This window comes from Pygocentrus nattereri, chromosome 14 (assembly GCF_015220715.1).
Source record: "Pygocentrus nattereri isolate fPygNat1 chromosome 14, fPygNat1.pri, whole genome shotgun sequence".
Classification (NCBI taxonomy): domain Eukaryota; kingdom Metazoa; phylum Chordata; class Actinopteri; order Characiformes; family Serrasalmidae; genus Pygocentrus; species Pygocentrus nattereri.
In genome coordinates this window covers 8,927,702-8,942,190 of record NC_051224.1, presented here as the reverse complement: position 1 = coordinate 8,942,190, position 14,489 = coordinate 8,927,702, and the positions used below count along the sequence as shown (strand labels likewise).

General features: G+C 38.3%; 1 protein-coding gene across 2 annotated transcripts in view; it reads left to right on the top strand.

The window, feature by feature from the left end:
* aatka (apoptosis-associated tyrosine kinase a) overlaps nucleotides 1–14,489 on the top strand; it is a 61,221-nt gene that overhangs the window by 30,432 nt on the left and 16,300 nt on the right. For both annotated transcript variants that reach the window (XM_017705963.2, XM_017705962.2), the window contains exon 2: nucleotides 4,638–4,771. In XM_017705963.2, coding sequence (XP_017561452.1) covers nucleotides 4,638–4,771 — 134 coding nt within the window. The remainder of the gene's footprint in view (nucleotides 1–4,637; nucleotides 4,772–14,489) is intronic.

Below are 14,489 nucleotides of genomic sequence, written 5' to 3'. Positions count from 1 at the left end.
TATAACTTTCTCACTGAAAGTAAGAGATTCTTGTTTTATTTTTTTTGCTTATCTGTATTTATTCTAGAATGTTTTTGCTGGCAAAACACACCTACTTCTGAGATAAACAGTTTTAAACAATTTTCATGACTGCCTAACACTTTTGCAGGGTATTGTATGCATGACGGCATGTCCTGACATTGTATAAAAACAAGTGTGGGTGGGTTTTTGACACCAGATCAGTGTAAACAGAATTAAGCTTATGCCCTTTGTGCCAGGTCCATACTCAACTGAGTGCCAGAAAAGATACACTTCCTGATGCAAAGTTAACAGATATTGAAGTGTCTGTGTCTGTGTGTGTCTGTGTGTGTGTCTGTGTGTTTGTGTTGCTCTGTACTCTGTTTTTGAGGAAGTGTGAACTTGCCTGTTTGCAAGCAGACCAAAACCAAGCAAGAGTGTATGCACAGCATGTGATTGTACACGTTTGTTTATTTGTGTGTGTGTGAGAGATGAAATGAGAGTGTACTTTCACACTGCCCTCTTGCTCTTGCCAGCTGGAGGTTTAGAGTGAAAATCAGATTAAATCTGAACGCCACAGACTGTGACATCTGGCCCTACAGCTTCTATCTCAGAACCTCCGACAGTGTGTGAAAAGGCTTTGTCTGTTATTGGCTGGAGCCCCCACGACTCTGTCAACATCTTTTAGCACACAGTCAACGAAAACACACCATGAAAGTGATGGTTTGGCCAGAAATCTAATATTTCCAGTTTTCCACAAGCAAATGTAGTCAAAAGGCCAAGACATGTTTGGCATCCAGAATTTGCTTCTGTAGTTTTGCCCTGAAGCTACAAGCTTAATACAGCTAATTATGGAAGCACATCAGCCCTAGTTTAGCATTAAGCGAACTGCCTGTCCAAATGACCGTACTTGCCTTAAACCACTTGTTAAATAATTTCAGATAGACTTTATGTGGGTTCTGTGGGTTTACATATTATGCAAAACACACTTTTGTGAACTAGTCCAAGGGTTTTCATCCAAGCCTCATGTAACTGGTGAAAAAAAATCACAAGAACCTGTACCTCAAAAATAATTTTAAAATGTTGACTTTTTTGAGCACTATGGCTGCCATGTGCAAATGGACCCTTTTGGAATAAATGATAATAACTTAATAGTATTTCATCAAAAAATTTGAAACTTGATACTGTTATTCAATAGTAGTTTCTGAGGTAGCCTATGTTGCCAATGCCAAAGCTTTACTCTGGGCAAAATGAAAAAGGTCCATTAAAAAATGTCCACTTAAAAAAGAAGGTTTGTAAGAATTCTTTAGTAAAGGGAACAGTTCTATTTAAAACTAGTTCTACAGAACCATTTTGTCCTTAAAGGGTTCTTTGCATGGTTGTTGAGATTGATGGAGAATGTGTTGTATATGGTTCTATAGAATATTTTCGGAAAAGGTTCTATACCGCACCAAAAAGCATTCTATTTTATGAACTTGACGTCATAACAATAGAAGAACCCTTTTTGGTGCTGGCTTCATCAGCTCGGAAGCCATCAGCTAACTTCATCCGTGTATTTCTTGGGGAGACAGGAGGAGGGTAGAGTAATCCATACTCAAGTAGATATTAATATCTACTTGTTTAAAATAATGACTCAGTAAAAGTACAGCTTGAACAGAAGAACAAGTATTCTGTCAGAAAGCTATTCTACTCTATCAGCATAGGAACTGAAAATTGCTGGGCTGCATTCTTCACAAATGTTGCCACCAACAAAACAAGTAGTAAAAATTAGAGTCCTTTAGTCACTGACATACTTAAGTGGAATTATTAAAGGAATTAGGATTTGAAAATACTTGGGGGAGCACAAAACCATCAGTATTTTACTTTAAAACATGTATATCTCTGGAGTGGAATTTTTATTGGCTTATAACCACATCAATACAGAGAACCTTATCAAATATTTAATAAAGAGAATGGGAGAGGGGTGGGTTGAGAGTTATATATATGCATTAAATGAAAACATTATGTATAGTGGATAGAAATAGGATAGTGTTTGGATTCCAAGATGTAGACTGAGAAAAAGGCCTCTGGTTACTGAACTCGCACTTGTGCCAGAGAATGACATAGAATTGATTTTTTGAGTTTGATTACAATTTTTTTAAAAACCAGAGAGAAATTAACTAAATTATTGTTCATCATATGTCTTGAGAAATCAAATTTTTTAGATACAAACTTCAGATTTTTCCTTGGCTCAAGACAAACTAATTTGCAGTTTGGACAATTAAGCTCTGCCTACTTTTTGCACATTTACATTATAGGCAAAACCAACTTTTGTCAACTAGTCCTAGAGTTTCCACTTGGTCCTCAAGTAACTAGTATCAAAAAATTCAGAAGAGCCTAAACCTTAATAATGACCAATATGGCTGCCATTTGCAAATGAACCTTTCAGGAAAAATTCATAATTATTTAAAAATTCTAAAACTTGAGAATGCTTTATCCAAAAACAACTGAAACTTGATGCTGTTATTGAATAGAAGATTCTGAGGTAGTCTATCAATTCACTGGCTGAAAATTAAAAAATCATTCCATATGACATGTACATATTTATTTATGGTCACATAACTGGTTTCCCGTAATATAGTACAGTGTTTCAAACAAACTTGTAAGTACAAGTGCTTTAGAACCATACTTTTCAAATTAGTCTCTGGGTCTTTTACCTCACTTTTTTGAAATTGGTCTAGAAACAGTCAAATTATCAAAAAAATAATTGCTGACATTTTTACTCATCATGGGTCACCTATCAGCTAATCACTGAGCTTTGGTGTTTATAACTGACATAGCTAGAGTATAACTTATCAATCATTGGTCTCCTCATCTCAATTGTGAATGCATTTGTATATATAGCGAATCTGAGGAGATGTACACATTTTGGTCCAGATTAGCCTTCTGGGCCGTTCCAGTAAGAATGGTAAGATGACACTAAACATGAACACCAAAGGGCATAACATTGTGAATTCTGTCAAACTGATAGGTCTGAGGGATTCAGTGCCGCTCTACAGAATATTACATGACAATTAACATATTAAAAGCTAATTTTAGACAGAAATCTCTTTAGCAACTTGAAATTATTTGAGAAATAGTATGTTGATTAAGGCATGCAGAAGCTAATGGGTGGAATGTAAATGCCCATGACTCATTAGCTACATGAGCCAAATTTCAGACACCGTAAATGTCTTAGCTGATCAACTACATTTGTCATAAGAGAAAAACCGTGTAAATCAGATTTCTGAAACGGAAGCATTCAACAGCAATTTGGATTGCTCTTATTTAAGTTCAATTTTAAGAATAAGTACTGCATTTTCATTTTAAAGGATAAATTGAGATTAATTTAATCCACTTACTGATAAGAAAAATCTTCTCATATTACCTCTAAGAGTTTAAGAGTTTTTTTTCCTTCTATTAAAAAAAATAGATATTGTGCAGATTAGGTTTCAGAAAGTAGTTGCAACAAGAAAAGCAGATTTAGACTCCATTAAGACCATTTTCATCATGTTCTTTCAGAGAAGGCAAAGTGATCTAGTGCTCACACTCAGTGCCCACCAAATTAAATCAACCACCGCGAGGCGCATGCAGTTACAGAGTGTGTTATGAAACATTTAGATAAACTGGCTTATTCAGACTGGGGGAATGAATAGGCTCTAAATGGGGCACAGCAGAGTTTCCTCTGCTTTGCCCTAGAATAAAAAAAAAAAAAAAAGATTTGTTTTATGCCACATTGCTTTCATGGCTGTTCCTTTGAGTCACTCATTTTTTTCCACCTCTCATCGCTTTTCGTTCCTTTTAAGATGCTACAAGTATGATTTATGAAACAGGGAACATGAGTAATCTCCAATTCCAGAATGATTCAGTTCAGTTGCAGTTCTTGAGGGAATTATTCAGTGCCTGATCAAATCTTCGATTCAGTTTGATCATTTCGACAGAAGTCCATAGAGTCCATATTTCTAATATTTTATGTTGTTGACATTTGGGTGGGTTTATGGTCCAAAAGCAGGCAGAATTCATTTTTACGTAATTATTTCCCAACCTCCCTGTTTCTTTAAGCTGTTTTTGTTGCCATGTTTTTAAGACTTATATATGTAAATGATCTCTGTTAAAAGCTACCATGTACTGTGCTTTGTTTAAAAAGCAGTCCAGGATAAAACCCTCCTTGTCATATCTTTGTGATTGAATGGGCTTAACTGCTGCAAGATGAATGGGTGGATATATGTCACTACATTGCTTTTTATGATGTCACAAAAACAGTGAAATAAAAAAATGATTTTAATGATATGAACTGAATACACAAATCAGAATGGAATGGTTTATAAATTAGTGTAATATAGGCACAGAAATATTTGCACAATATTTTTTGTAATGCAGTGGGCTTGTTTTTGAAAATAGCCAAAGAACTGTATTTTGGCTAAAAAAAATGAGTGCATATTATATTGAACAATATTATATTGAGTTATAATCAGACCCATTCAGAACATTTCAAAATCAGTGCAGTTGAATCTCCACCTTCATATCAATGATGCACTGATGCATCATTACACTTCTTCAGTGTACTGACTGTTAGATTGTACCTCCATTATAACAGTTGTATTTCTGCTTGGGTCCTGTAGGTGGCGCCCCCCTGAGTGAGCTGTCATGGCCATCCTCGCTGGCTGTGGTCGCTGTGTCCTTCTCTGGCCTCTTCACGTTTGTCTTCCTCATGCTGGCCTGCCTGTGCTGTAAGAAAGGGGACATTAGCTTTAAGGTGAGTGCGCCCTCGTCGCCTATGACTCATCCATCATCCGTCAAACAGGCCGGCAGAATTAAAAGTGGATGAGGAATTAATCTCTTGGCTTCAGTGGGTTTCCTATACAGGACTATTACTCAGTTAAATGAGTCGTATCAGATCTTTTACCACATGCTTGCCTTTCACTGGTTCATTCCTGATATCACTGTTGAACAGCTAAGGAACTTTTGTTATTGGGACCTGGAGGAGATATACACTTACATGCTACATGTACATCATGTGTCACTTTGGCTTTGTTTAAAACATTTCATTCTCCCTGTTACTTTTCTGCAAACAATGGCATGTATATAGCTAGTCCATCCCGGCCAATCAGATTGCGGCCTGTGGCATACAGCAATGTCCTTATAATACCCCTTATATCACTACTTCCCTATTTTTATTTCCACCTCCAATAAGCCAATTAACTCAACCAACTGTGAGTTAACAATACAATTACACTGCCTTTTTACATTTATAAAGGGGCCCCGTTTTTAACATTAGGACCCATAAAAGCCACTTCTTTCAGGTTTTGTTAACATGAAAACTTTCTTACTATTCATTGTCTTTATTTTGCATCACTCAGCTTCATGTTGATGAATGTATCTTCTTGATATGAAGAGCAGATTTTGCCTAAATTTGGATTCGACAGCCCCCCCCCCAAAAAAAAAATCTTGGTAAAAGTACATATTAAAAATCTGAGGTGGTTTAAAAGCTGGAAGAGTGAGGACAAAATGTGTGAGATATGACATTCACAAGATTGTGCTGACACAAATATTATTTTCGTCCATACAGAGGCTTATATATAACCAACATAAAGCTGTTTATCTGGGCAGTAAGTGTTTATAACAGACAGTTAGTTAACACTAACACTGGAATAAATATAAATAGACAGTCCATTCTGACAAGGTTCAAAAGCTCAGTGATACCTTTAATCAGCCTAAGCAGAAACTACAAATGTAATTTTGTGTGTACAGATGAGTTACATATAATTAAAGACTGTTCTGCTGGACTCGGTTAAAATCAGTTGTATAATGGGGTGTTGATGGGGTGTTTACATCTTAATGGATGTGGCTGCACTGTGCTTTAGTTTGGTTAACCTTTGGCACAACTGGCCTGGATGATCCAACAGTATGAAATTGTCTGAAATTACATGTTCTCTCAGTACAGTACCCAGCAATGCATTATGCAAATACATCATATAACCACTGAGGATCCCTGTGGTATCAACCTGTCTTGGAAGCGTTGGTAGAAGAAGAAACATAGAGAAGGCTATGCTTCTACTTTGAGACGTGCTCTGTATTAAACACATCGTCAGAAAGGAACAGATGACTGAAATAGCGGGGAGGTCACTTCTAACCACACCACTCCCATCTATGGTAGACACTCAAGCTACAAAACCATCGCCACACCCTGACACATAATAACACAAATAATACATACACATGACTTACACTAACAAACAACAACAACAACCAACACAAATAGTCCCTTTGTTGGGGCGTTCACCTACCATGGGCCTTTGCATGTAGTGGGTTGCTCCCAAAAATCCACAAAGCAGTTGTTGTTTTCCAAAAGTTTCTCCCACCTTCATTAACAGGGGCTTTTCCTGGTATTGAAACCAGAAAATCCTGCTCTAGAGCTGTGGTGATTGACCCTCCTCCTGGTGATCTGCTTGCCAGCACATTTCACCTCCAATACATTTCATTTAGTAAAACAAGAACTTCTGAATTCAGTAATTAGATGGGTCAGATCGGGTTGATTAGGGTTTGAGGTAAAGTCTAGAGGTAGATCTGTAGGAGCTGTGTTAGTGACCACTACTCTAGATACTACAATGGCAATACTTAAGGATGCAAATATGTTTACAACTGATATGGTAGTAGTAAACTTTTCATTTTGGCCAGGGTGTCTCTTTAATTTTAAGCTTGAGTGGCTTTAAATGTCCCCACTTGTTTGACAGGCAGTTTATGAACACACAAACCAAGTGAAAGATTGAAAGAGACAGAAAGAGAGGCTTATGTACAGTGGTATGAAAAAGTGTTTGCCCCCTTCCTGATTTCTTTTTCTTTTGCATGTTTGTCACACTTAAATGTTTCAGATCACCAAACAAATTTAAATATTAGATAACAGAAGTAAACACAAAATGCAGTTTATAAATGAAGGTCTTTATTATTAAGGGAAAAAGAAATCCAAACCTGCAGGGCCCTTTGTGAAAAAGTGATTGCCCCCTAAACCTAATAACTGGTTGGGCCACCCTTAGCAGCAACAACTGCAAACGAGCGTTTGTGATAACTGGCAAGGAGTCTTTTACAGCGCTGTGGAGGAATTTTGGCCCACTCATCTTTGCAGTATTGTTGTAATTCAGCCACATTAAAGGGTTTCCGAGCATGAACCGCCTTTTTAAGGTCATGCCACAGCATCTCAATCGGATTCAGGTCAGGACTTTGACTAGGCTACTCCAAAGTCTTAATTATGTTTTTCTTAAGCCATTCAGAGGTGGACTTGCTGGTGTGTTTTGGGTCATTGTCCTGCTGCAGAACCCAAGTGCACTTCAGCTTGAGGTCACAAACAGATGGCCGGACAATCTTCTTCAGGACTTTTTGGTAGACAACAGAATTCATGGTTCCTTTTACCACAGCAAGTCTTCTAGGTCCTGAAGCAGCAAAACAGTCCCAGACCATCACACTACCACCACCATATTTTACTGTTGGTATTATGTTCCTTTTCTGAAATGCTGTGTTACTTCTACACCAGATGTAATGGGACATACACCATCCAAAAAGTTCAACTTTTATCTCGTCAGTCCACAGAGTATTCTCCCAAAAGTCTTGTGGGTCATCAAGATGTTTTCTGGCAAAGCCTTTATGTTCTTTTTGCTCAGCAATGGTTTTTGTCTTGGAACTCTGCCATGCAGGCCATTTTTGCCCAGTCTCAGTTAAGTAACTGGTCAGCCAGCCACTCCACCACTGTTCCATGTTTTGCCATTTGTGGAAAATGGCAAGTCCACCTCTGAATGACTCAAGAAAAAAGACTATGGAGTGGTCTTCTCAAAGTCCTGAATTGAATCCAATTGAGATGCTGTGGCATGACCTTAAAAAGGCGGTTCATGCTCAGAAACCCTCCAATGTGGCTGAATTACAACAATTCTGCAAAGATGAGTGGGCCAGAATTCCTCCACAGCACTGTAAAAGACTCATTGCCAGTTATCATAAACACTTGATTCCAGTTGTTGCTGCTAAGGGTTGCCGAAAGCAGTTATTAGGTTTGGGGGCAATCACTTTTTCACACAGGGCCCTGCAGATTTGGATTTCTTTTTCCCTTAATAATAAAGACCTTCATTTATAAACTGAATTTTGTGTTTACTTCTGTTATCTTTGTCTAATATTTAAATTTGTTTGGTGATCTGAAACATTTAAGTGTGACAAACATACAAAAGAAAAAGAAATCAGGAAGGGGCAAACACTTTTTCACAGCACTAGAGCTCTGCACAGTGTTTAGCTGTACTCTGGCTGGACTGTTGCTGCAGTAGCTGGGAGCTTATGGTCAGGAGGAGGAGGATAAGTGGTTATCAGAGACAGCGTTGTCATGCACCAGTGAGAGAGCAGGTGTACATCGGTGTATCTCAGCAAGGGTGAGATGGAGGAGCATTAATACTTTGTAGCTCAGTCAGCCCTGTTGGCCCTGTCTTAGCTGTAGCCACAGAAGGCCACACTGAGCAGGACCTGTAGCAGCATGCTTTCTTTCTGGTCACTGTTTCCCTTGGCAACCATCAATTAATTTGCCAGGGTCTTATTAGTCTGGACTTTAGAGCTGCTCTGACTGAGGCTTAACGGGAGCGTATCTGCTGTCTTTGTAGCAATGAGGGAATTATTTGTCTGTGTGGGTGGATAGTTTGTCCCTGTCTCGCTCACACTGGGCTGTTAGTGACAGACTGTAAAGGTGGCTGAGTCAGAGATGTCACCGTGTCACTGATAATTAGGCTGCAGTTTGCTATTCTGCAGACATTGCAGGGATGCCACCCTGTGGAGAGGAGTGCTGTGTGTGTGTGGTCAGGCAGTTTATCACAAGCGAGTACAACGACCTCTGTGGACAAAGGCGAGGAGATGATAGGCTTGTTTTTGGGGTTGTTTTTTTTTTTTTTTTTTTAATAGAAAAAATAGAAACAGAGAAAGAGAAAAGGAAGGAGGGGGACATGGAGTGAGAGGGAAAGGAACGGAATGTAAAAACTCCAGCTAAGCTACTCCATTTCCCCCGCTCTCTCTGCTATAGCACTTTTCCGCCCCCTCTTCTTCCCCCTGCTTGGATGCTGTCTGCAGCTGGCTGTTCTTTAAGGACTTTTGGCTTCCTCTCTCCGTTCTCACTGATCACTAAAGCACAGTGTGTGTGTGTGTGTGTAGGAGTGTTCTAGGCTCTGCACACCGGTGTCCTGTGATATTGCATGGGTTATGGCTACAGGGTGCTGAAAACAGAATCATACATTAAGATTTTACTGCAGTTGAAAGCTGGTTCAGAGGCAGTGAGCGGTCATTTGATATATAGAAGGCTTATGTCTACAAAATGCTACATACAAGGAGATTTACTGCAATACACTGTCCACCTCTTAGACATCTAATGAAGTAAGGGAGCAAGCTGCACATCTCGGTTACCAATGAAAACGTTAACTTTTCAGAACAAAGCAGAAAATGTTGCAAGTTGGACTAACTTGTAAACATCTAGTAACCTGATGCAGTTCAGTACAGCTCTCTCTTGTTTACAGCCTAAGCACATGTGAAAATAATCTCCTTTGCCATATTCAGTGCAGAATTATTATTTATTGGCTGAGTTTAACATATTAGAAATGAAACAAAGCATGAAATGCGGTCTTGGCAAAGTTAAGATGCATTTTATAATTTATATTTTACTTTTTTCCTATATGTGAAACTCAGCAAATAAATAACAATTGTGCTCCAAAAGTTTATCATGTTGGAAAAAAGTTTGTCCCTTTAGGGGATGTTTCAACACATGTATCAAAATATGAAAATAAATGTGACTAGTGTGTTTTTTTATTACTGTTTTATTGTACAGTTACCTTAATAGACTTGGTTGTAACACTGTTACATGAGTGTAAAGTTTTGTGAAGGTCCCCAGGAGGATTCACCCAAAATTGGAGCAGTAATCAACTGAAACATACAAAGAAAAAAATGTTTAAACTTCTTTCAACGTCTTTCAAATGATATGCAAATTTAGTCATGAAACATGTATCATATGTGAAGAAAACTGTTAACCAGTTATGGTGAGGAACTGTGAATTTTACAAAGATTACAACATCAGAGGAACTGTGCACTAAAATTTGCAGAATTTGGAGAGAATGTGTTAACTCATCTTTACTTAGGAGATCAAAAATAAAGGCTTCAGTCAGTTACACCACCATGAACATTCCAGGTCTTGAATGACATCTGATTGTGTTGGGTTTGTGCATAGTGTCAATACCGCTTTGATGTTCATGCTGGAGGCTGGGCTAGGAGGTGCGTTTGCGAAGCCCTGTTGTGTACGAGGTTTGAAGGTTTCAGAGTGTGAGTAAGATGTAATATCTCTTGTTGCAGTAGAGGGCTCCACTGTTCTGCACTGTTACTGTTGGGTAAGGCTTCTTGAGGAGGTAGTTGTTGGACTGTGACAGAGGAGGAGCAGATGTTGTGGTGTGTGTGGGTGTGTATGCTTATTTTGGGGTCAATAAGAGTATGCAGAGCACCAGTTATATGCAGATGTGGGTACAGTAGTCTAAATCACACTCAAGTAAAATAATCTTTCAAAAACAAATTTACTAAAACTATAAAAGTATCAGGTCAAAAAAATTCCCTAAAGACCTGTAGAGTTGCCTAAAGAGTTTCAGTAGAATGTCTTAGTACATCCGGCACCCATTAGCATATAAATTGTAGATTGTTTGGCTGTATTCCCTTTTTTGAGACTTACATTTCAAAATTCAGTGATAAAGCTGCAAAGGGAAAAGTGTGACCAGTCTAGCTGATCTTACAGAACAGAAAGAAATTAATCCCAAAATTTGAAATTTAAAATTATTTGAAAATTGATTCAAATAAAGGTTAAAGATTAAGAAGTAACTGAGTAAAAGTAAATTACGGTCCTTATAGGTAGCACATACCCTCTGAAAAAGGGATGTAAATGTTGCTTATGGTGTTGGTGGTCAGTTAAAGGTATGTAATATGTGTTTATTGTGTTATTCTATGTCGAGATATGGGTTGTTAGCATGTTTTGTGTTGTGGCTTGGTGTGCCGTCAGTGTGAAGCCTGTGGCTGGTGCGGTGCATGTACCTTTCTGCTCTGGTATTTGATAAAGAGCACGTCTGGTGGTGGAATCATGGCTCCCCTTGCGTCCCCTGATGCTACAGCATTATGAAGTGAAAATACGCCGTATAAAGTAATCCAAATTTTACTTGAGTACATGTGACTGTGTAAATTTGGCCACTAAGTAGTTACTACCCACCTCACATGGTCATATTGAAGCTCTGTCTCATGAAGACTAAAGAGAGAGAGAAAGAGGGGGTGAGAGAGAGAAAGAGAGACCCAAGCAGGTCAGAGTTTTCCAGCCCAGCATCCTACTCCATCTGCTCCTTGACACATGCAGTGCTGTTCATTGAACTAAATACAAAACACAGGATTCAGTATAAGTGAGACAGAAGTCAATTTCTGTACCATGATGTCATTATTAATAGGACTATAGTCTTACTTTCATTGATGGTACATTGAGTCATTGAGTTTGTCATAGTCCCAGCTTTATTTATATTACATATAATGGAAAAAATCTATCATAAATAAACACTGGAGTATATGGATTTTTTTTGGACCCACTTGCCTGGAACGCCTAGAAAGTGCCCATTACACAGAAGAAATATTGAGATGCACTTAATTGAACTGAGTAAAGTTATTCAGTAAATGAGCCTCTACTCTCATATGGTTCTAAATGAGCTTGCATATATTTATTAGAGCACTCTAGTGCTGTTGATACACTGGTCTTGAATAAACTAATTAAAAATTTTGCACCCATGGACGAGTTGCTTACTGAATCTTGCTATAAACCAACTGCAGCTATTCCTTCTATGTCTGAAGTTTAACTTGAACTTTTCTAGCTTCTAAACTGTAGAATTGTGTAGGATGCCAGCTCCACAAAACATGTTGGTTTTTTGATTAAATGTCCACGCACCAGTGGGCTGGGAGAAATAATATTAACCCATAATTAAACATCAGGTTTTACCTCCTCCTGCCTCCACTCCCACCCCCCACCTACCACCGATAAAAACACTTAGCTAACTCTGAGACCCTCCCTGGCACTCAGTGGTGAAGTGAAACTATTATAGCCAGTCCTTCAGTTGTCCATAAATGTCCAAACTCAGTCATAACATTAGGAAAAAAATGCACTTCTTAACCACTTGTCAATGGTAATTTCTGCTTGCACCTTTATGGGATTCTAAGAGTCTGTCTAAACTAATGGAAATTCACATCAGTATTTTTTGGCCATTCTAGATTAAACACAGACATTTGAAACTACTAAAAAACATTCCATGCTTTACCTGAAGCTTGTGATAGCATATATTCACCTGATAGCAGTTTCACAGTGATTCATTGTAGAGCTCTGGTGTGGAGCTGCTGCCGCTGTTTTCCATTAATAACAGCCCCCTGATTAGGTTATTGCTCGCGTTCACAGTCAGTGATGTATCTAGGAATTCCAGAAGGCCTAAAGTGATATTTTTTACCAATTATTGGAAATGAAAACATCTAATACATAATATCTAATACAGTAAGGCCTTCTCTTCAGCTCTGGAAGTCCTAATCAACAGGCAAGCTCACTTAGCTATATCTACTTCAATACTACAGAGAAAAAAAAACATTCTTAATTACCAGGCCTATTTATCACAGTTTCAGGAATGTAACCCTTTTGTCTCTGCCCAAAACTTTATGAAACAAGAATACTACTCTAATACTTAAATACAAGCGTAATTTGATGAAAAATTGTAAGAATTAAAGTTCTCTGAAGGCTTAAAACAGAGGTCGTTAACATGAGCCATTTTGCCCTTTCAACAAAAATCAAACCACCTTGAGAGCCATGACATTTTATATCCATTTAACCATCTTGGCTGCAAATATGTCTTAGCATGTACTAATATAAGGCTAAAAAATGTAATGTTAACGAAAGTATAGATGTACTTTGTTGTGCTTTAAGGTTTGGCACAACTATAGCCACTTTTCTCACATCTCCAGCAGGAAACAAAAGAACAGTTTCTTGTAAAAATGTCTTTCAGCGTCCGATTTTTTACGAGGCCGAAGTCAGCTTCTCAATCGCCAGGTTCTTGTTCGAATGCTCTCGTTCCACCTTAAATTGTGCCTGAGGCTCCAGAATGTACTTGCTGCACCATTTCAGGTGGAACAGGACAATTCACACTAGAAACTGACTTCAGCTTTGGGAATTTTTTGTGTATTTGACAGTTTCTCGTTGCAGATTAAACGTATGAGGAAACCAACTAAATGCTTATAAATGCAAATAAGTCCATTCATCTTCAAATTATCAATGTTCATCTTAAAACTTTCTCTTTGCCCTTTTGGTAGCTACTATTTAGGAAAGATTGTTTTCCGCATTGCTGTGGTGACCAGTAGTCTGTGCGCCAACCTTCAGGGTTTAAGGTATAGGCATATTAGTTGTAGGCCACATTAACTCAAGCATTAAAGAACATTTATTGTTAAAACTGTGTTTTTACTGCAAAGGTGGGTTATATATATTTACCTAACAATTTATTGTGCTGTGGAGCTGCAACAGGGCAGTAAAAGAGCCACAGGTAGCTCCGGAGCCATATGTTGCCAACCCCTGGCCTAGAAGGATTCGCCTCCGCTGATACTGTATCACCCCTAAGTGAAGTTTAATACAAACGTTACTAAAAAATGGAACAAAAATACCATGAAACTACCAAATCGCTGCTGTCAGAACAAAACCTTGTATCTCCATAAAGATTTTACAGGAGAAAGAAAAACATATGTGCTTTAAATAGATAGAAGTTAATACAACTAGATTTTTGTCCAAGCACTCTGGAGCATTTCTGTTGGCCTTCATCATGAAAAAAGGACAAAAAAAAAACAAAAATGGAGATAGAAAGTTTTGTTCCAACAGAGAAATATGTTAAAACTGACCTCGTTTTAAAAAGGAGTGACTAATGTTATTATCGCTCTGTACATTGAAACAAACTTGATTTTGAAGACCTGATTTTGGTGTATCACGTAAACCTGTTATCAAAGAATGACTCACCTTCCCAGGAGCGTTAAAAGATGTCAGAGAAATGATGGTCTAAAGAAAGTGTCTACGCACCACCTGCTGACTGAAAAACAAGAGGAACAACTTCACCTTGACCAGGCTGGTCCATTTTTTCAGAGAATAGGAATGAGAAGACTGTCTGTTCTCCAGCACTGATCATTCATCTGCTACTGAAATAACAAAAACATGCTCATACAGGATAGAAGGCAAACTGCTAAATGAGTTCTGCTTAACAACAGAAGCAATTCAGTAGAAAGCAGAGTCACACAGCAATTAATCTTCTTCTGGGAAACGTGTGTGCATGTGTAGGTGTAGGTCAGAGATGTTAGCTTCCAGTCCTGGAGGGCCACAGCACTGCGGCATTCCACCAGATTCAGCAGGTTTGGGTGTATATTTAGCATCTTAGTTC